Source organism: Ovis canadensis, chromosome 13, assembly GCF_042477335.2.
Source record: "Ovis canadensis isolate MfBH-ARS-UI-01 breed Bighorn chromosome 13, ARS-UI_OviCan_v2, whole genome shotgun sequence".
Classification (NCBI taxonomy): Eukaryota; Metazoa; Chordata; class Mammalia; order Artiodactyla; family Bovidae; genus Ovis; species Ovis canadensis.
The window spans coordinates 57,882,802-57,904,116 of NC_091257.1; the positions used below are offsets into that span (position 1 = coordinate 57,882,802).

Genomic DNA, 21,315 nt, shown 5'->3' on the forward strand with positions numbered 1-21,315 from the left:
GGGCTTGAAAACTTAAGTTTCTGGCATTATAATCCTGTACAGAGTTAGAGAATCCACTTTCCTAAAAGAAATCAGTGCCTTGTTTTGAAAGTGATTTTATGTACAAAAAAATTTCTTCAAAAATAATACCAGCATTTTTAGTATTCAGCTTTACTGACCTCATTATTGTAACAGATGAAATTCTGGCTTTCTGGGCTTTCCTGGTGACCCACTGTTGCAAACATTTCTTTCTGTTCATTCTGCACCCAGAGCTCCAGGCCTCTCACAGGAGACTTTGTGAAAGGACGCAGGGGGTCGGCGCCAGGGCAGGACACCTCAGCTGCATGGGCTCTGGGAGCCTCACTGGCCTCCAGCAGAGGGTCTACGGAGTACCTCTCTACTCCGGAGGGCTCCTCGATTTCACACTCAAATGGCTCTAGTGTGCTATTTATGGACACGTATTTTGCTGGGTTGCTGTGTTCTACGACTTTCCGGGACGACCGCACAACTTTGTTCTGTCTGCTATAAAACAGAGCCACCCACATATGCAGCAGAAGCTTCACCTCTTCCACGTTATCCGGTAAATCAGTATTCCAGGGCCTGAGGGTTCAAAGAAGGAACAAATGAAAATCATTGAAGATGACTCTTTTAGATGACTGTCATATCATAAAGCAAGTGCCTTCATCATTAACAGTTTTTATGTTGTTTTCTTGTAAAAATTACATGCTGCTGCTGCTAAGTTGCTTCAGTCATGTCCGACTCTGTACGACCCCATAGACGGCAGCCTACCAGGCTCCTCCGCCCATGGGATTTTCAGGCAAGAGTACTGGAGTGGGTTGCCATTGCCTTCTCCAAAAATTACATGAGCATGAAATAAAAATAAGACAAAAATGAAGTTAATTAACAAATAATTACAAAGCATCTCATCTCTTCTTTTTACAGAGACAGAGCAAGGAGCTGGAAATCAGAGTCTTAAGTGACTTCTTTCAAAACACAAACTCTGTGAGTGGAAGAACCATGATCAGAACACAGGCCTTCCCGCTCTGAGCCTGGGGCTCTCCCCAAATTCAATGCGAGCTCTCCTGGGACAAAACAGACACCTTATGTGAATAATGGCTTCAGTGACTTCCCAAATCCTCATCTCCTGGCTTCCGGAAAGTCTGGCTAACCTATTTCTATTTTAATTCTACATGTCTAACAGTTGGGAAGTCTGAAGATTAAAGTAGTCAGGCAGTTCAGCAGAACTGCACTATTTTCAGATCCCAGCTTTGAAGACACTCCTGAAACCAGAAGGGAGACAGAACACACTTCTGGCCATATGCCAGGCCAAAGAGCAAGTGTAGTGAGTCAGAGGGGTTACAGAGTGGGGCTTCAGTGAGGCAGGGTTCAGGGAAAGGAAGTGACCCTCATGAGCAAATGCAGGCTCTTAGGTGTGAGCTGGTCCTAGAGCGAGAGGAGTCCAAAGGAATTCAGGGCCTTGCACAAAGCATCATTCCCCTGCCATGAGCTGAGGTCACAGGCCAATGCTCACTGCTAACAGCGATAGCCACTATTCAATACCAGCCTGTCACCATGCAAACCCTCATCATATGGCTATTATTAAACTCATGTTAAAAACATTGCCCACAGACTGTCACCCTTCCCAGGTGTCATCTGGACACTGGTGAGAAATGTAGACTCTCAGGCCCTACCCTAAACAGAGTCAGAACCCACAGTTCAGTGAGCTCCCAGGCTGAGTATCAGGAAGGGCCAGAAGTGCTGTTCTGAGAGCTGGGAGAGCCTTGACTCCATACTGAGGCTGGTCCACGCTCCAAAGCCAGTGCTTTTAGCTCTCCACTATTCTGCCTTGGTCCCTAAGGAAGATTTCTAGAAAAACCCCATGTAAACATGCTCACTCACAGCAATGTGACCAACTTGACAAGATACAAGTTTTATTTTTTCAATTATTTATTTACTTATTTGGCTGCACTGGGTCTTAGTTGAAGCACATGGTATCTAGTTCCCTGACTAGGGATTGAACCTAATCCTAATCCTGCTTGGGGAAGGAGGAGTTTCAGCCACTGGATCACCAGGGAAGTCTGCAAGTAATTCTTTAAATGTTTTTTCTGGGATTCAGTCTGCAAAGCATTATTCCTTTACCTCACTATTTTCCACCAAGATCTTATTTACATATTACAATTCAAGGACCAGAAAGACTCATGAAGGAGCATCTCAGTGATCCACTGCTCACTATTACTCCGCATTTACTGGATTTTACACCCTTCTTTCTCCCTCCTCAGACTGAGCACAGCATCCCTTCTCCCTACATCGAGTTATCTACCCAGTGTCGCCCCTACTCACCCATGCAGTGCTCTGACCACAGTCTTCTCCAGCGGGTTGTTGGTGTACTTGCTGTCTAAGTTGAAAGAGTAATCTGCTTCGCATGTGAACATGACCTTAAAGGAGCCGTCACAGCAGAACACGGTGTGTGAGGAGCAGCGGAAGTCATGCGGGCCAGTGGACAGCAACCCGGCCCTGTGCCTGAAGGCCAGGGCCATGGACAGCTTCTGTAGCGGGGACGTCAAGTTCTGGCGCAGGAAGGGTATCACCTTCCCCACAGGGGTCCCGATGTCAGAGCCTTTGGTGCTGCTCTTGGCAAAGGCCAGGCCTGGGCTCCCCCTCTTTGAATGTTCCGCGAGGAGCAGGGCGTAGGAATGCTCCGCAGCCACAAAAGAGCTCTGGCTTGCATCGGAACTCTCGTGGGTCTCCTTGGGAAGTGCTGGCTGGGCTTCTGCAGGGGCCCAACTGCCAGGACCCATGCTCTCTTCCTCTGGGCTGACTGTGGGGTCTGATGACGGACTACTCTGGTCAGAGGACGGCTTGGGTAACGGCCCACCTCTCTGACTTTTAACTCCTCTGTGGTATTCGTGGTCTGATGTCCCACACAAAGGCTGTTCTTTAGAAAGTGGAACACTGTTTTGCGGCGGCTCCAGGGAGCAGGGGAGGTTTCTGGGCTCAGGGGATGGCGTGCTGGAGGTAGCAGCACTCAGAGCCAGGTCGGCCAGCATGTTAAGGGCCTGCGAGTCACAGCCAACAACGGAAGTTTCAGTCGGGGCTTTTGGGGCCACCGTGACATGTTCTGGTTGGGTTGTATTTATACTAATAACATCTTGACCACTGGAAATTTCTGATTGAAGCTGTAAAGCAGTTTCTCCTTTGGCTTCATTGTAAAAGAAAAAAAGATATATAACATTTGATTTCCATAGAACTAATTCTTTTTTGTACTACTATGGCTCAATGAAAGTTAACAGCTAAGGGGACGTATTCAAGAAAAACCTCTTGGTATGTTGCAAAGTTTGTATTAAGTTTTTATTATTAGACTGAGGTCTTGTCCAATTCCCTGAGGCTTTATAATGTGTTTACCAGAAGAACCAGTTCTAGGGAGTATGCATATTAATTAAAAAAAAAATCACCCTTTGAAATTGCATGTACTGATCTACACATAAGGCATATTGCTCAGCTAGAGAAATATACAAAGACAAAAAAAAAAAAAAAACCCAAACAAGAAAACAAGACTTCTGCCTTCAGAGGGCTTACAGTCTAGTGAGAATCTAAGAGTTTCTAAGTTTAAAGTATATATTACAGAATGTTAACATACTTCCTTAGAAATCATTTTATGAAAATCATTTATTACAAAAATCACCTAAGTTCAAAATAGAGATGATTTTAACCATACTGATGTTTAATTATATTATGATAATAAAATATGAAAACTGTTTTAAAAATATTCTGAATTGCCAATTAACTTCAAGTTTTAAAACTTCAGTTTTTACATTGAAAACATTTCCTCTCTACTCTGCAAAAAAGCAAATCTCCTCATCTAATGATAATTCTTTCAGCAGGTAGTCAAATCTCCCCATATGCCTTTGGCCAGAAAACACACACTCAGGTGGTTTACTTGCCTTCTCAGCCTTCTTAAAAGCGGTTATCACGAAGGACAAAGCTTACAACAGTACTAGGCGGTGAGTCCCTGTAGCAGGTGGCTGGATGGACAGAAAAGCCAACTGTGCCCCTCTTTATAATTAGAAGTAGCAGGTCTGACATGAATTACCAACCTGTCTCCAAAGGCCAGTGACAACACGTTTACAGAGGAAACTCTGGCTTATGAGGTCATCAAACAAAAAGATCAGACTGTGTGTATGGTGAGGAGGGTGGAATTAATCAAGCACTGCCCAGTTTTTATTTAACATATAAAGCTCCAAGGGAGTGAGGTGGGAGAAAGTGACCCAGAGAGCTGTCTCATGAACCCCCTGGGTGTACTGGAAACACGAAATCCATTTTAGGATCGATGTGTCTGCTAACAGTTCATTCTACCCTTTAATACCATGGCTCTTACACCGAATGTCATTCTGGACAGAATCAAGCAAAAGAGTCCATTTTAATAAATATGTGTCATTTCAGGTAACGGAGAAGGCACTGGCAACCCACTCCAGTACTCTTGCCTGGAAAATCCCATGGACGGAGGCGTCTAGTAGGCTGCTAAGAGTCGCTAAGAGTCGCCGCTAAGAGTCGTGTCACTTTCCCTTTTCCCTTTCATGCTTTGGAGACGGAAATGGCAACCCACTCCAGTGTTCTTGCCTGGAGAATCCCAGGGACGGGGGAGCCTGGTGGGCTGCCATCTATGGGGTCACACAGAGTCGGGACATGACTGAAGTGACTTAGCAGCAGCAGCAGCAGCATTTTAAGTAAATCACTTAAGTACTGACTTGTTAGAGGTTTTCAATTCATTAAAAATACTGATTATTTCTTTTAAGAAATTAAGATGCCAAATGAATTATAAAAATAGAGATTTCAATAAATAAAAACTATATTGAAAACTTTAAAAAGGACAGAAAACTATTAGTTTCAGTAACAAAATGACTGAGCCTTCTTAAACTCTAATATTTCAAGTAAAAGAAATGAAGCAGATTAAGACATAAAAGAAAAATTAAGACATTATTTAAAAGGTGGTAATCTTACAATTTTAACTTGGAATATGGCTGCACCATGTATACAGACATTTGCAATACAAATCAGCCTTTTCCTGAATGCACATTGTGAAAACTTTGCATTTTCTGCCAATAACATTATATACCTCCTCCCACTAATGGACTAGCCTGCAAGTATCTGGAGGCCAGTTCAGCACAAGGAATTCTAACGACATGGCAAAGAATACAATGCACTACCTATGTGTCTATGCTCCTCCTGTCTACAAACTAATTGGAAAGTCAGGACCAAGACCCACTAGATAACTGGATGAGTATGAATGCAATTCTTTAATGTTCTCAAAAGCCCAAAAGGAACTGAGAAAGGAGAGATGAGTGCATATCAGAACCCCAGGAAACGCCTCCATGTGACAGAGCTGAGCACTGGCGACGCACAGTAGTGACCCCAGGTGCGGAATGTGGGAGCCCAGCACAGGGAAACGGCAGGGGAGAGACGTGGAGCCCTGGGGAGGCTACCTTGTGACCGCCTGGGGCGACAAGCAGACTCTCTATAGGCTGTACAGTGATGAGATTTCAGAACATCTTCAGTCATAAACAACTTTGAACAAACTGAGGAAAGGGACTTCCCTATAGGTCCAGTGGTTAAGACTCCGTGCCTCCAACGTGGGGGGCACGGGTTTCGCTGCAGTGAGGTGCACTTGAAAACTAAAAGAAAAAAAAAAAAAAGAGGAAAGAAAAAACCAAGCTCATCGGTAATACCATCACATCAACTAAAGTTTCCTTCCCTGAATTCCATCTAAGATTTTTTAAAAATCTAAAGAGAGATAAGAGAGAAAGCAGAACCATGAGATTAGACAGAAACCTGATAGGGTTACAAAGGTATGAGGAAATGAAGGTATTTCTAAATAAGAAACAGCACCACGTAGCACAACAGAGTCAAGACTGAAGACCCTGTAAATGGCGCAGGTCTTGCCAAGTGGTGGGGGCTGCACTGCACTCAGAAAGCGTGGGCATGAGAGCGGCGTGGAGCGAGGTGAAGAGCCAAGGCCATGATGACTTGAGAACTTTCCAGTGATGAAGAGCTTCCAGCAGGTGGAACACAGAAGCTCACATAAGGAGATTCCGTTACCCTCTTCCACAAATGCAGAAGTAAATAAACTTAATGCCTTTTAAGACCAAATACAGCCTTCTGGATTCCTGACTGCTTTGAACCACCTCTTTACAGTTCCCTCTGGGGAGACTTATAACCTTCTCCTTTTTATAACTGATTATGGTCCAGGAAAGTACTGCCATATGCTACCTGCTTGTGAATTTAGTCACTTAAAAAGACCATTTATACTTTAACTCTGGTAAACCGTTCCTGTTCAGGCTTTCTGCAAACTGAAAAGTAGGTTTTACTTAGTAAAGGCATGAATCTTCACACTTTCCTAATTTATTCACGATAGGAAACCAAGTTACTCGTCCTGTCAGTGTCTGAACTAAAGAAGACAGCAAGAACCTGATGGACATCAGCTGATCTCATACTGGTCAATATACTATCTTGCAACCTTGATTAGTCTGTATTGTGGTGCTGAAATATATAGGAAGTGTGTTTCTTACCAGGTTGTGGCTGTTTTCTGAGTCTTGGATTCTGATTGCCTTTTACTATATTTACCCTCTGTTTTTGTGGAGATTTCTTCATGGGTGGCTTAGCCGTTGGAACAGGTGTGTCTGGAGAGGCCGCTCGTCTCCTTGCCCTTTTAGCATTCGTTGCCACTGGAACATCTTTAGAACTAGGAGCTTCTTGGGGTTTCCTATCCAGTTTGGTTATCTGTACAAACTGTGCAGTCAGCACCTCAGCACCTTATGCAGAAAAGACACCATTTTTTAAGGGGTGGGGGCTCACATATTTATCAGCATAGCTTTCTCCTTTGATTTCTTTTGTTGTGTGGGGGATAACTTTAGAAATGGGGAATAAAATATAAAATTTGGGATAGTTCATTAGCATTTTTTTTAAACAAAGCAAGAGTTAACAAGCTCTCACATAAGTATAAAATTATGAACTTGTTAAGTTTGGTCTATCTATCCAGATTAGAAGAAAATATCAGAGTAATAACTTTATAAAAATAAAACAATTAAAAAAAATTCCATAATCTTTGCTGACTGATGTAACAGGTAAGGCTGAATATTCTACTTCACAGCACTGGGACAAATAATTCAATTTACCCAAAAGCGACAGAGGTCCCATGAAGTGATGTGGTTGAAACCATAAGCACATTGCAGAGATGAGACTCAGATTCACAAAGACCTTACATGTTTTTCTTCACTACACCTAAATATTAATACCAAAGCCTTAACACCCGCCTGAAAAAATCACCTCTTAAGAGAAGATGGAGGAAGGTACACTGAACAAAATCCTCATCTGATTTAATTCCCTATCAACCTACTACCCTTATGGCAGAAAGCGAAGAAAAACTAAAAAGCCTCTTGATGAAAGCGAAAGAGGAGAGTGAAAAAGTTGGCTTAAAATTGAATATTCAGAAAACTAAGATCATGGCATCCGGTCCCATCACTTCATGGCAAATAAATAGGGAAAGAATGGAAACACTGAAAGACTTTCATTTTTGGGGGCTCCCAAATCACTGCAGATGGTGACTGCAGTCATGAAATTAAAAAACAGTTGCTCCTTGGAAGAAAAGCTATGGTTTTTCCAGTATTCATGTATGGATGTGAGAGTTGGACTATAAAGAAAGCTGAGAGCTGAAGAATTGATGCTTTTGAACTGTGGTGTAGAAGACCTGAGAGTCCCTTGGACTGCAAGGAGATCCAACCAGTCCATCCTAAAGGAAATCATCCCTGAATATTCATTAGAAGGACTGAAGCTGAAGCTCCAATACTTTGGTGGCCACCTGATGTGAAGAACTGACTCACTGGAAAAGACCCCAATGCTGGGAAAGATTGAAGGCAGGAGGAGAAGGGACGACAGAAGATGAGACAGTTGGATGGCATCACTGACTCAATGGATATAAGTTTGAGCAAGCTCTGGGAGTTGGTGATAGACAGGGAAGCCTGGCATGTTGCAGTCCATGGGGTTGCAAAGAGTCGGACACGACTGAGCAACTGAACTTACAAAATGCTCAGCTTTACTTCTCAGGGAAAGAGCTAAAGGTGGAGGGAGATGAGAAAAAAACCATTAATGACCTGCTTATATCACACATAGCAAATGTTTCAATGCTTTAAGAGTTGAAAAAAAAGGTTCCCTGTGAAAACTGTTTTCCACACTGTTTCCTGTGAAAACTATTTTCCATACTGACTATATAAAATTATCGTATCTATGAATGTCTGTAAACATTTAAAAATCACATCATATAGAAAATATTATTTCTAACTGTGAACAGAAAAATGATACTAAACAGTGTAAGAATGTGATGGTTATTAGTGAAATGTAAAAAAGACCAATTTCATTTTATGTTTCTGAAAATTAGAGGAATAAGTGGTTTTTAAAAAAGCTTTTAGGCTCTCTTAATGTTGAACATTTCCCTGGGTTTAATTATTTTCTTCCCTACTAAACTAATAAAGGCAACAGAGCAGCATAGTTTTGTTTGTTCCAGATTAAGACTTCTGATTCTGCATCAGTTACAACTTTAAAAAATTTTGCCATAAAAAAGGCAAAATATAAATCAAGCAGGAAAATGAAAGTGAAACTGAAAGTCACTCAATCATGTCTGACTTTTTGCAACCCCATGGACTATACAGTCCATGGAATTCTCCAGGCCAGAATACTGGAGTGGGTAGCCTTTCCTTTCTCCAGGGCATCTTCCCAACCCAGGGATCTAACCCAGGTCTCCTGCATAAAAGTGGAAAATGATTAATACTAAATTGAGAAGAGAAAGGAAACAGATAAGATGATCAAGACGAGGGGACATGTAAGATCTGCATGGGCAGGAAGTGAACACCTCTCATGACCCAGGTCCTGGGAGGAAAAGGGGAAACACGACCCTGCAGGGACCACCCTGCTTATCTGCATCACTCAACAGCATGTTTCTCAAAATGCGCACAATGACCCATGGGTGGACTGTCAAATAAACCTAGTGGGATGCAACCAGAATTCTTTATTAAATGAAACAGAATATATCAGATTATACTGCACAAAGTCAGGGTAAATGTTTTCTGAAATTTCTGTTTCAGTATGTATGCATTTGTGTGTACTAGACTAAAACATAAAACACATTTCTTACAGTGGATGAAATTTAAAATGTTTTGAGAAACAGTGACAACATATATGTTGAATTACAGATAATATATTTAATACCTTTAAGTAAAATCATATAGAGAAGAAAGCCAATACGGCCTGGAATGTTTACGGAAACAGTGCATGTGTGTCTGCTTCATGCTGCCCTTCTTTCCACAACCTTCCTAAACACACACACCATTTCTCAAACTATAATTGGTCAGAAATAACTATTTGTTAAACCAAAGGGTAAAATCTTAATTATCTAGGATCCTGGGGGATCCACACATCTCCAGTATTTCTTCTTTAGGCATCAAGTGTTAAATTCACAACATGACAGTCAGGGCTGGCTAAGACACATGCTCATAAGCAGCCTCCCACTGTGCCTGCTATCAAGTACAGAGATGATGGCGAAATGCCTAAGGGGCCCTGGCCACAGTCTGCTCACCCTTCTCGTAGAGAACATGGAGTGTAAGTTCCCTCAGTTCAGTTCAGTTCAGTCACTCACTCGTGTCTGACTCTTTGCGACCCCATGGACTGCAGCACGATAGGACTCCCTGTCCATCACCAACTCCCGGAGCTTACTCAAACTCACGTCCATTGAGTCAGTGATGCCATCCAACCATCTCATCCTCTGTCATTCCCTTCTCCTCCCACTTTCAATCTTTCCCAGCATTAGGGTGTTTTCTAATGAGTCAGTTCTTTCCATCAGGTGGCCAAAGTATTGGAGTTTCAGCTTCGGCATCAGTCCTTCCAATGAATCTTCAGGACTAATTTCCTTTAAGTTCCCTAGTTTAAACAAATACACTACACATATCTGAGGGGGCTCTAAGCCAGAGTTGTGCTGTCTGCTGTGCTCTGCTGGCTAAAGTGCACTCGACTGACACTAAATGGCTCTGGATGTGGGGTCCTACTCAGTTTTCAGGGACAACAAAACCACTTGTGAACTGTTTCTTTACATACATCTCCAGGCCACTGGACACGGTTTCAGTAGGTCCGTACCAGACAGCAGGTCCAGGTGACCACCTTTAGAACACACCAAGGGTTAGAACTCTGCCCCGGGGTGCTCTGATTGTGGAGGCCCAGGTGGACCCTCTTTAGATGTGCTCAGGCCGTCACTCAAAACTTTCTACCAGTTGCTCTTAGTGTGCCTGATATTAGGAGATCCTGTCCAATCTGTCCCAGGGCAGTTCAGAAACTCAAAGACCTTATTTCTTAGAAAGTTAAGAAATAACTAACTGGCAACTGGAGCAGTTTTACAAGTGAATAAGAGCTCCCGGTGGGCAGGCTTTTGTCCTGTTGACTTTCACCTGTCACCTAGATCAGTGCCCCCCAGCTCTAGTGTGCATACAAGCCACCAGGAGAGAACTCCTCCCAGACACCACCAAGCTATGGTCCAGGACTGTCACACAGGGTGGGGACACAATATCTGAAAACCCACATGATGTGCTTACCTCTTTTTCTCCTCTGAGGAAACTGTCCTTTGACTAGCTTGAGAGTTGTGGTAGAGGCGGGACCCTTGTTTTCTCCAGCAGGAGTCCTTTTGGGGAAGGGTCGGTACAAGCTCACCCTTTTACTCTGTACCATGGGCAGTGTGCTTGCCTTTCTCTTGGGCTGCACTCTCAGATTTGGCGCTAGGCTCAGTGGGACCAGAGCTCCCTGTCTTGCTTGAAACACATCTTCAGAGTTATTTCCAGTTTCTGTATCTTTTCTTCCTTCTGCCTCTGAGTCGCGAAATTCAGGATCTGGAGTCATCACTAAAGAAAAGCCTGCATCGCATATCCCATCTGAAATACAAGGAGACTGAGGACGCTCTGCCAATAGACCTAACACAGTAGACACTCCCAAAATATACCCGCTCGCATCTGAAAAGTAAGACTTCAGCTGAGTTAAAGACTGTAAAGGGCACTTTTCAGCTGGAGGAGTCAAGTCAAAACCACTGGACACTTGGCCAGAGAAGCCAGTTTCTTTAAATCCGTCCTGGGAAGCAGCAGTCACTGGAGGGCTCTTGTTCACCTTGGACAAGTCTTGGAAATTATGCTTTACTAATGTGTTTAGAGAGATTCCTTTTTCAGAAAATGATTTCTTTGCTTCTAGCAGGGCACAATTGAGGGCAGGCAAAACAGACACCACCTTCAATGAGATGTCGTCTTCAACTTTCAAGTCTGTCAGACCTAAAATATATGTGCATGTATTAAAAACCTGAACTTTTGTTTCCCAAAAATCATGCAGGAAAAGAAATGCTTTATATTACAAAATTATAGGATGGTTAAATATGATGAGTGTTTCAAATGGTAATCTAAACAGCAATTAATAGAAGGCTTATGAATGCCTTCTATGAACATATAGATGAACATATATAATGACCATATATATGAAAATACACACAGAATCAAAACAGAGTCATTCAGGAGGGATGACAAGGTGAGAATGAGGAAGGCAGGCCTGCCTCCAGCTCCGAAAAATAGCACCGGCTCTTAGAGTTGGCAGAGTTGCTTTTCTGTTCTTATCTGTACCTTCTATGACCTACTTCAAACTCTCTTAACAAGGCAGTCAAAGGTAAAAATGTCCTTTGGTTCGCATTTTGACTTTCCTTTTGCTTCTAGCTTTATTGAGATATAATTGAAATACAGCATCGTGTACATTCAGAATTTACAGCATAATGATTTGACTTACATACATCATTAAACAGTTACCTCAGTAAGTCTAGTGAACACCCATCATACCATGTAGATACAAAATTAAAGAAGAAATAAAGTTTTTTTCTTTGTGATGGGAACCAACTGAACTCAAACAAAGTAAACCCCTAAGTAACCCTCAAGTTACTATTATGTAACTAGACTGACTGGAAAATCCCATGGATGGAGGAGCCTGGTAGGCTGCAGTCCATGGGGTCGCAAAGAGTTGGACACGACTGAGTGACTTCACTTTCATGCACTGGAGAAGGAAATGGCAACCCACTCCAGTGTTCTTGCCTGGAGAATCCCAGGGAGAGGGGAGCCTGTTGGGCTGCCATCTATGGGGTCACACAGAGTCGGACATGACTGAAGTGACTTAGCAGCAGCAGCAGCAGTTAGACTGACTAGTCTGTGTTCCTCAATGAAGGAAGAGTGATGATGGACTCATTAGAGTGATAATCAGGCTTACACCTGACAGCTCTCCATCAGAAGCTAGACCATGCTTATTCTCCAGCTTTATTCATTATCTCCCCTGATCAGAGCCTTTCTGGACTTTGTTTCCTAACTGCCCTCTGAAATTCTAATACCACTGATCTACTGTATATCTATTTTTATCCTGCATGAGCAATACTTTTTTCCCCTAATAGATAATTCCTGATCCTGGGGAAGGAGACAAGCAGTCCAGATAAAGGTAAGTGCTTCTGTGAAGACCTTAAGTCCTACTGACGGGGAGACTATAATGAAACTACTTCCTGGCTATTGCTCTTCAAGAAAAAATGAATCCAGTTTTGGACACACTGATTGTGAGGAATATCTGAGACACCTAAGTGGAAAGAGATGTCAATAGGCAGGTGGATACTGAGTGGAGAGTAGACAAGCAAAGATAAGCCTGCAGAGATGAAGGACTGACCAGGGAGAGTAAAGGGGGAAAGTTATTTCAGAGAAGAAAACAGTTGCTAGAGTCATGTGCTGCTGGGGGTTTAAGATGAGGAGTGAAAAGTGGCCCACAGCTGTCATGGACTGCCTGTGCCCTTACCTGCTGCTGATGGAGGTGAGTGGAATAAATGCAACCCGTGTAGACCTGTCTGCTCCTCTCTAAAACCTACACATAATAATGAGAATCAGAAGAAAATCAGGTTGCTGATTTGATACAAGTAAACATATTGGAAAACATTTTTTCAAAAGAGTTGTCCTTACCTGTTTCAGACATTAAGGCTGATGACGTAAGTAAAATGAAAAATTCTCGATCTTCTAAGCATTTGATGATTGCCTTAAACATAAAAAAGCAAGAAAGAAGATTCAATTCCCTTCTCCTTCTACCACATTCTTCAGTGATTTTTAACCTTATGAAAAGTTAAGGAAAAAGATTCTTGAAATGTTAGTATTTATGAGAAGCAGAACAATTTTGTCCCTAGTATCAGAAATTTCAAGTCCCTTACTGCTCAAATAATCTTTGCCTTGTTAGGGCTACATATAATAAATAACTGGAATATCAAGGGTTAGTTTTCAGATAGTGTTCAACTATGTAACAAATCAATCAGAAACTTTTTTCATTGTCATGTTTGACATTTGCTGTGTAAGTATCTGCTGTTTCCCATTAGCCACTACAAATTCAAGGTCACTCAGACCTATGATTAACATCAATAAGCTCAAGTTAACACAAAACATCACAGAATCCTGGAACTAGAAAAACTGGAAAATATCATCCATTAAAGAAATCCTTTCCACAGCATTCTAGGAGATGGGAAATAACAGGCAATAATATCATTAGGTCCCTGGTAATAAGAAATGCAGACAGAAAATGCAGCTCTTCTTTCCCATTATTCACCATTTCAAAAGCCTACATACATATAACAAAGACAAAATCCAATGTTCATATAATAATCATTGAGTTAAAAAAAAACAGAATAAAATATACTACTTCATGAAGAGATAAATACTGTATTTCAAAAATTGACAGGTCATAAGCCTACAAATCTGATAAATTAATAGATCATTCACTAACAACTCAAGTATGAAAAAAAGACTTCTGATTCTTTATTAGAATGCTACCCACAGGAACCATCACTGTGGTGCGTCTCCATATGTTTCTCCCACAGTCCCTGTGTATCAAGTTCTCAATTTTAGGGAAAATAATAATTATATGTTAAATGGATGACTCTTACCAACTGTTCCCTTTTAATGTATTCTATTAGTTTATCTACTTTCTCCCCCTGTTTGTTTGAGAGTTCCACCTCATACATACTGAAGCACATGTCTTGGCAACAGACTGTGGAAAAAAATCAGAAACACAGAACATTTCTTATTTTTAAATACTATGATGCTTTTTTTTTACAACCTATTTATTCATTTTATATTTTAAAAGATGAAATAGGAATACTATTCAAAAAACATGGATCATTCAATGGTCTTGGTTATAAAACCCCTTAATAAAATGTTACTGTATAAAGTATTTAAAAACAATGCTTTTATACTACACTAATATAAAGTTAACAAGACAAATAAATATATATAAATAAAAACATCAATGTTGCCATGAATTAATCTAAATGACTAAGAACTTTCCTTCTCATGTTTTCTGCTTTATTTCATTTAAAAGTAAATGAAATGACCCTTGAATGCCTCTCCCTCAACCCCCTGTGCAGTCAGTATTTTCAATATATGATCACCTGGGTAATCATGATTCCACATCCACGGATTGAGTGGTACTGTAATATGTACTACTGAAAAAAAACTGCTTATAAGTGGACTTAAGCAATTCAAACCTGTGTTGTTCCAGAGTCAGTGGTAAACAAATAAAAACAACCACAAAACCTCTGTTCTCCTTGAAAGTAATGATTATGAGTTTCCAACTGTTTGTAAGCATATCTCTGCTTAATTCCCTCAGTATTCTACATTAAAGCTAGTCTCTGCCATATTAAATGAAACTACTGTTCATCACTTTGAGCTGGCCTCCCAGGAACTGAATCACATGGTTACTCTATCCCTTTCACAAAAGACCCTTTTAAGACTCACTTAAGGGAAAAACAGAAATAAGGAGGGAGAGAAAGTATGTGTGCATGCATGTGTGTGTATGAAAGAGAGAGTGGAAAACAACTGGAACAAAGTTCAGGACACACAGCGTACCATGACATCTGAACAGACCTTTGTGCTCCATGTAATTCTGTTTTTTAAAAGCAGCTTCTGGTAGTCTCTCTTTCAAAGATGACACTTTCATTACATACTTAAAATCTAGTTCATGTGGTCTAAAAAACAAAACAATATCATGTAATGTAATAAACACTAAAACTAGAGCTTCATAACTTTTGATTTTCTAATATAAATGAAAACAAAACTATTAAAATCACAAAAAATTTTAAATCTATAAACTCTAAATCAAATAATGTGTATGTTCATAAGTACTAGAGATTTTTGGGTATATGACCTTATAAATTGGCTTCCCTGATGGCTCAGACAATAAAAAAACTGCTTGCAATGCAGGAGATCTGTGTTCAATCTGTGGGTCAGGAAGATACCCTGAAGAAGGGAATGGCAACCCACTCCAGTACTCTTGCCTGGAGAATCCTATGCACCAAGAAGCCTGGCAGGCTATAGTCCACGGGGTCACGAAGAGTCAGGCATGACAAGACTATCCATAGGGTCACAAAGAGTCACGTATGACTGAGGACTCCAGTGCAGTTCAGTTCAGTCGCTCAGTCGTGTCCGACTCTTTGCGACCCCACGAACTGCAGCACACCAGGCCTCCCTGTCCATCACCAGTACCTCATAAACCATGGTTTGCAAATATGTTCACATTAACTGAATGCATGCATTTTCATTATAACCAAAATATCCGGAAGTATGGAATAATTATGTATTCTGGAATGGAATGAGAATCTTCTAGAAATTATACCACATAAGAGTTGAAAGCTTTCGACAATACAGGACTGCCTACCATGCAGGGCCACAGAAAGAACCCTATCTAGACTAGTACCACTTCCTTCTTTAAAACGTATTTAGAAATACTTGTACACTTACAGATACCTCCTTTTCCCCCTAAAGACTTCTCTGCGTGCACTTTTAAGAAAAACATTTCCTTCTATAACCACACATACACACACAAAAGATATACTCGTCTGAATGTAGAGATCCAAAGAATATCAAGGAGAGATAAGAAAGCCTTCCTAAGTGATCAATGCAAAGAAATAGAGGTAAACAATACAAGGGGAAAGACTAGAGATCTTTTCTAGAAAATTAGAGATGCCAAGGGAACATTTCATGCAAAGATGGGCACATTAAATGACAGAAATAGTATGGACCTAACAGAAGCAGAAGATATTAAGAAGGCGTGGCAGTAATATACAGAAGAACTATACAAAAAAAGATCTTAATGACCCAGATAACCATGAGGGTTTGATCACTCACCTACAGCCAGACATCCTGGAGGGCGAAGTCAAGTAGGCCTTAGGAAGCATCACTAGGAACAAAGCTAGTGGAGGTGATGGAATTCCAGCTGAGTTATTTCAACTCCTAAAAGAGGATGCTGTTAAAGTGCTGCACTCAATATGCCAGCAAATTTGGAAAACTTCAGCAGTGGCCACAAGACCAGGAAAGGTCAGATTTTATTCCAATCCCAAAGAAAGGCAATGCCAGAGAGAGAATGCTCAAACTACCGAACAATCACACTCATCTCACATGCTAGTAAGTGATGCTCAAAATTCTCCAAGCGAGATTGGTATGTAAATCATTCAATAGTATGTGAACCAAGAACTTCCAGATGTTCAAGTTGGATTTAGAAAAGGCAGAGGAACCAGAGATCAAATTGCCAACATCCGATGCATCATCAAAAAAGCAAGAGAGGTTCAGAAAAACATCTATTTCTGCTTTATTGACTACTCCAAAGCCTTTGACCGTGTGGAACACAACAAAGTGTGGAAAATTCTTAAAGAGATGGGAATACCAGATCACCTTACCTGCCTCCTGAGAAATCTGTATACAGGTCAAGAAGCAACAGTTAGAACTGGACATGGAAGAACAGACTGGTTCCAAATTGGGAAAGGAATATGTCAAGGCTGTATATTGTCACCCTGCTTATTTAACTTATATGCAGTGTTCATCGTGCAAAATGCCAGGCTGAATGAATCCCAAGCTGAAATCAAGATTGCCGGGAGAAATATCAATAACCTCAGATATACAGATAACACCACCCTTATGGCAGAAAGCGAGGAAGAGCTAAAGAGCCTCTTGATGAAAGTGAAAGATGAGAGTGAAAAGTTGTCTTAAAACTTGACATTCAGGAAACTACGATCATGGAATCTGGTCCCATCACTTCATGGCAAATAGATGGGGAAACAATGGAAACAGTCAGAGACTTTATTTTTGGGGGCTCCAAAATCACTGCAGATGTTGACTGCGGCCATGAAATTAAAAGACACTTGCTCCTTGGAAGAAAAGCTATGACCAACCTAGACAATATATTAAAAAGCAGAGATATTACTTAGACAACAAAGGTCCATCAAGTATGGTTTCCAGTAGTCATGTATGGATGTAAGAGTTGGACTATAAAGAAAGTTGAGCACCACCGAAAATTGATGCTTTTGAATTGTGGTGCTGAAGTAGACTGTTGGGCATCTGTTGGACTGCAAAGAGATCCAACCAGTCCATCCTAACGGAAATCAGTCCTGAATATTCATTGGAAGGACTGAAGCTGAAGCTCCAATATTTTGGCCACCTGATGCGAAGAACTGATTTATTGGGAAAGACCCTGATGCTGAGAAAGACTGAAGACAGAAGGAGAAGGGGACAACAGAGGATGAGATGGTTGGGTGGCATCACTGACTCAATGGACCAGCTCCGGGAGTTGGTGATGGACAGGGAGGCCTTGCAGTCCATGGAGTCGTGAAGAGTCAGACACGACTGAGTGACTGAACTGACTGAACTGATACAACCACAAAACAATTAGCAAACTCAAGACATCAACAATACAGTACAGTTCTTTAATCTACAGCACTCACTAAGGTCCCTGGTAACAAGAGAAGGCACTGCTTTTTTCTGGTCCAGAATCCAATCCAGAATGACACACAACACTTACTTATGTCTCTCTCATCTCCTTCAACCTGCAAGTCTTCATCTTCACTGACCCTGATATTTCTGAATAATACAGGCCATTTGCTTTGCAGACTGTCCTTCAATCTGGGCATGTCTGACGTTTCCTCCTGGTTAGACTGGCAGGAACACCACAGACATGATATTGTGTCATTCTCTGTGTATCATGTCAGGAGGCTCCTGATGTTTCTTTCTTTCTTGGTGATGTTAACTTATCCACTGAGTTAAAATGCGCCCGAGGTCAAGGGCGGCGGCCGGGATGAACAGCCCCACATCCAAGGAGCGGTGGCTGAGCAAGTGCAGGAGGACCGAGAGGAGCTACTCCATGTTCAAGGTCAGGAGGGGCGGCCATGAGGAGATACCCGACGTCCAAGGTAAGAGAAACCCAAGTAAGATGGTAGGTGTTGCGAGAGGGCATCAGAGGGCAGATACACTGAAACCATAATCACCGAAAACTAGCCAATCTGATCACATGGACCACAGCCTGTCTAACTCAATCAAACTAAGCCATGCTGTGTGGGGCGACGGACGGGTCTTGGTGGAAAGATGTGACAGAAGGTGGTCCACTGGAGAAGGGAATGGCAAACCACTTCAGTATTCTTGCCGTGAGAACCCCATGAACAGCATGAAAAGGCAAAATGATAGGATACTGAAAGAGGAACTCCCCAGGTCAGTAGGTGCCCAATATGCTACCGGAGATCAGTGGAGAAATAACTCCAGAAAGAGTGAAGGGATGGAGCCAAAGCAAAAACAATACCCAGTTGCGGATGTGACTGGTGATAGAAGCAAGGTCTGATGCTGCAAAGAGCAATATTGCATAGGAACCTGGAATGTCAGGTCCATGAATCAAGGCAAATTGGAAGTGGTCAAACAGGAGGTGGCAAGGGTGAACGTCAATATTCTAGGAATCAGCAAACTAAAATGGACTGGAAAGGGTGAATTTAACTCAGATGACCATTTTATCTACTACTGTGGGCAAGAATCCCTTAGAAGAAATGGAGTAGTCATCATGGTCAACAAAAGAGTCCGCAATGCAGTACTTGGATGCAATCTCAAAAACGACAGAATGATCTCTGTTCGTTTCCAAGGCAAACTATTCAATAACATGGTAATCCAAGCCTATGCTCCAACCAGTAATGCTGAAGAAGCTGAAGTTGAGCAGTTCTATGAAGACCTACAAGACCTTTTAGAACTAACACCCAAAAAAGATGTCCTTTTCATTATAGGGGACTGGAATGCAAAAGTAGGAAGTCAAGAAACACCTGGAGTAACAGGCAAATTTGGCCTTGGAATGCGGAATGAAGCAGGGCAAAGGCTAATAGAGTTTTGCCAAGAGAACGCACTGGTCATAGCAAACACCCTCTTCCAACAACACAAGAGAAGACTCTACACATGGACATCACCAGATGGTCAACACAGAAATCAGATTGATTATATTCTTTGCAGCCAAAGATGGAGAAGCTCTTTATAGTCAGCAAAACAAGACCAGGAGCTAACTGTGGCTCAGATCATGAACTCCTTATTGCCAAATTCAGACTTAAAATGAAGAAAGTAGGGAAAACCACGAGACCATTCACATATGACCTATATCAAATCCCTATGATTATACAGTGGAAGTGAGAAATAGATTTAAGGGACTAGATCTGATAGACAGTGCCTGATGAACTATGGACGGAGGTTTGTTACATTGTACAAGTGACAGGAATCAAAACCATCCCCATGGAAAAAAAAGCAAAATGGCTATCTGAGGAAGCCTTACAAATAGGTGTGAAAAGAAGAGAAGCGAAAAGCAAAGGAGAAAAGGAAAGATATTCCCACTTGAATGCAGAGTTCCAAAGAATAGCAAGGAGAGATAAGAAAGCCTTCCTTAGTGATCAGTGCAAAGAAATAGAGGAAAACAATAGAATGGGAAAGACTAGAGATCTTTTCAAGAAGACTAAAGATCACGCGGGAACATTTCATGCAAAGATGGGCTCGATAAAGGACAGAAATGGTATGGACCTAACAGAAGCAGAAGATATTAAGAAGAGGTGGCAAGAATACACAGAAGAACTGTACAAAAAAGATCCTCACGACCCAGATAATCACGATGGTGTGATCACTCACTTAGAGCCAGATATCCTGGAATGTGAAGTCAAGTGGGCCTTAGAAACCATCACAATGAACAAAGCTGGTGGAGGTGATGGAATGCCAGTTGTGCTATTTCAAAATCCTGAAAGATGGTGCTGTGAAAGTGCCGCACTCAATATGCCAGCAGATTTCGAAAACTCAGCAGTGGCCACAGGACTGGAAAAGGTCAGTTTTCATTCCAATCCCAAAGAAAGGCAATGCCAAAGAATGCTCAAACTACTGCACAATTGCACTCATCTCACACGCTAGTAAAGTAATGCTCAAAATTCTCCAAGCCAGGCTTTAGCAATACGTGAACTGTGAACTTCCAGATGTTCAAGCTGGTTTTAGAAAAGGCAGAGGAACCAGAGATCAAACTGCCAACATCCTCTGGATCATCGAAACAGCAAGAGAGTTCGAGAAAAACATCTATTTCTGCTTTATTCACTATGCCAAAGCCTTTGACTGTGTGAATCACAATAAACTGTGGCAAATTCTGGAAGAGATGGGAATACCAGACCACCTGACTTGCCTCTTGAGAAATCTGTATGCAGGTCAGGAAGCAAGTTAGAACTGGACATGGAACAACAGACTGGTTCCAAATAGGAAAAGGAATACGTCAAGGCTGACCCTGCTTATTTAACCTATATGCAGAGTACATCATGGGAAACACTGGGCTGGAAGAAGCACAAGCTGGAATCAAGATTGCCAGGAGAAATATCAGTAATCTCAGATATGCAGATGACACCACCCTTATGGCAGAAAGTGAAGAGGAACTAAAAAGCCTCTTACTGAAAATGAAAGGAGAGTGAAAAAGTTGGCTTAAAGCTCAACATTCAGAAAACTAAGATCATGGCATCTGGTCCCATCACTTCATGGGAAATAGATGGATAAACAGTGGAAACAGTGGCTGCCTTTATGTTTTGGGGCTCCAAAAATCACTGCAGATGGTGATTGCAGCCACAAAATTAAAAAATGCTTACACCTTGGAAGGAAAGTTATAACCAACCTAGATAGCATACTGAAAAGCAGAGACACTGCTTGGCCAACAAAGGTCCGTCCAGTCAAGGCTATGGTTTTTCCAGTGGTCAGGTATGGATGTGAGAGTTGGACTGTGAAGAAAGCTGAGCACCGAAGAATTGATGCTTTTGAACTGTGGTGTTGGAGAAGACTCTTGAGAGTCCCTTGGACAGCAAGGAGATCCAACCAGTCCATTCTGAATGAGATCAACCCTGGGATTTCTTGGAAGGAATGATGCTAAAGCTGAAACTCCCAATACTTTGGCCATTTC

The 21,315-nt window shown here is 41.7% G+C and overlaps 1 protein-coding gene across 15 annotated transcripts in view; it reads right to left on the reverse strand.

Annotated features, from left to right (window-relative positions):
* TASOR2 (transcription activation suppressor family member 2) overlaps window positions 1-21,315 on the reverse strand; it is a 69,695-nt gene that overhangs the window by 11,403 nt on the left and 36,977 nt on the right. For 7 of the 15 annotated variants that reach the window (XM_069547869.1, XM_069547871.1, XM_069547878.1 and 4 more), the window contains 8 exons: window positions 14,976-15,076; window positions 13,997-14,100; window positions 13,029-13,101; window positions 12,868-12,933; window positions 10,608-11,327; window positions 6,543-6,785; window positions 2,320-3,178; window positions 159-579 (listed from right to left, as the gene is read on the reverse strand). In XM_069547869.1, coding sequence (XP_069403970.1) covers window positions 159-579; window positions 2,320-3,178; window positions 6,543-6,785; window positions 10,608-11,327; window positions 12,868-12,933; window positions 13,029-13,101; window positions 13,997-14,100; window positions 14,976-15,076 — 2,587 coding nt within the window. Of the gene's footprint in view, window positions 1-158; window positions 580-2,319; window positions 3,179-6,542; window positions 6,786-10,607; window positions 11,328-12,867; window positions 12,934-13,028; window positions 13,102-13,996; window positions 14,101-14,957; window positions 15,077-21,315 lie in introns of all 15 variants that reach the window. The other 8 variants (XM_069547868.1, XM_069547870.1, XM_069547876.1 and 5 more) reach the window with 3 other exon arrangements.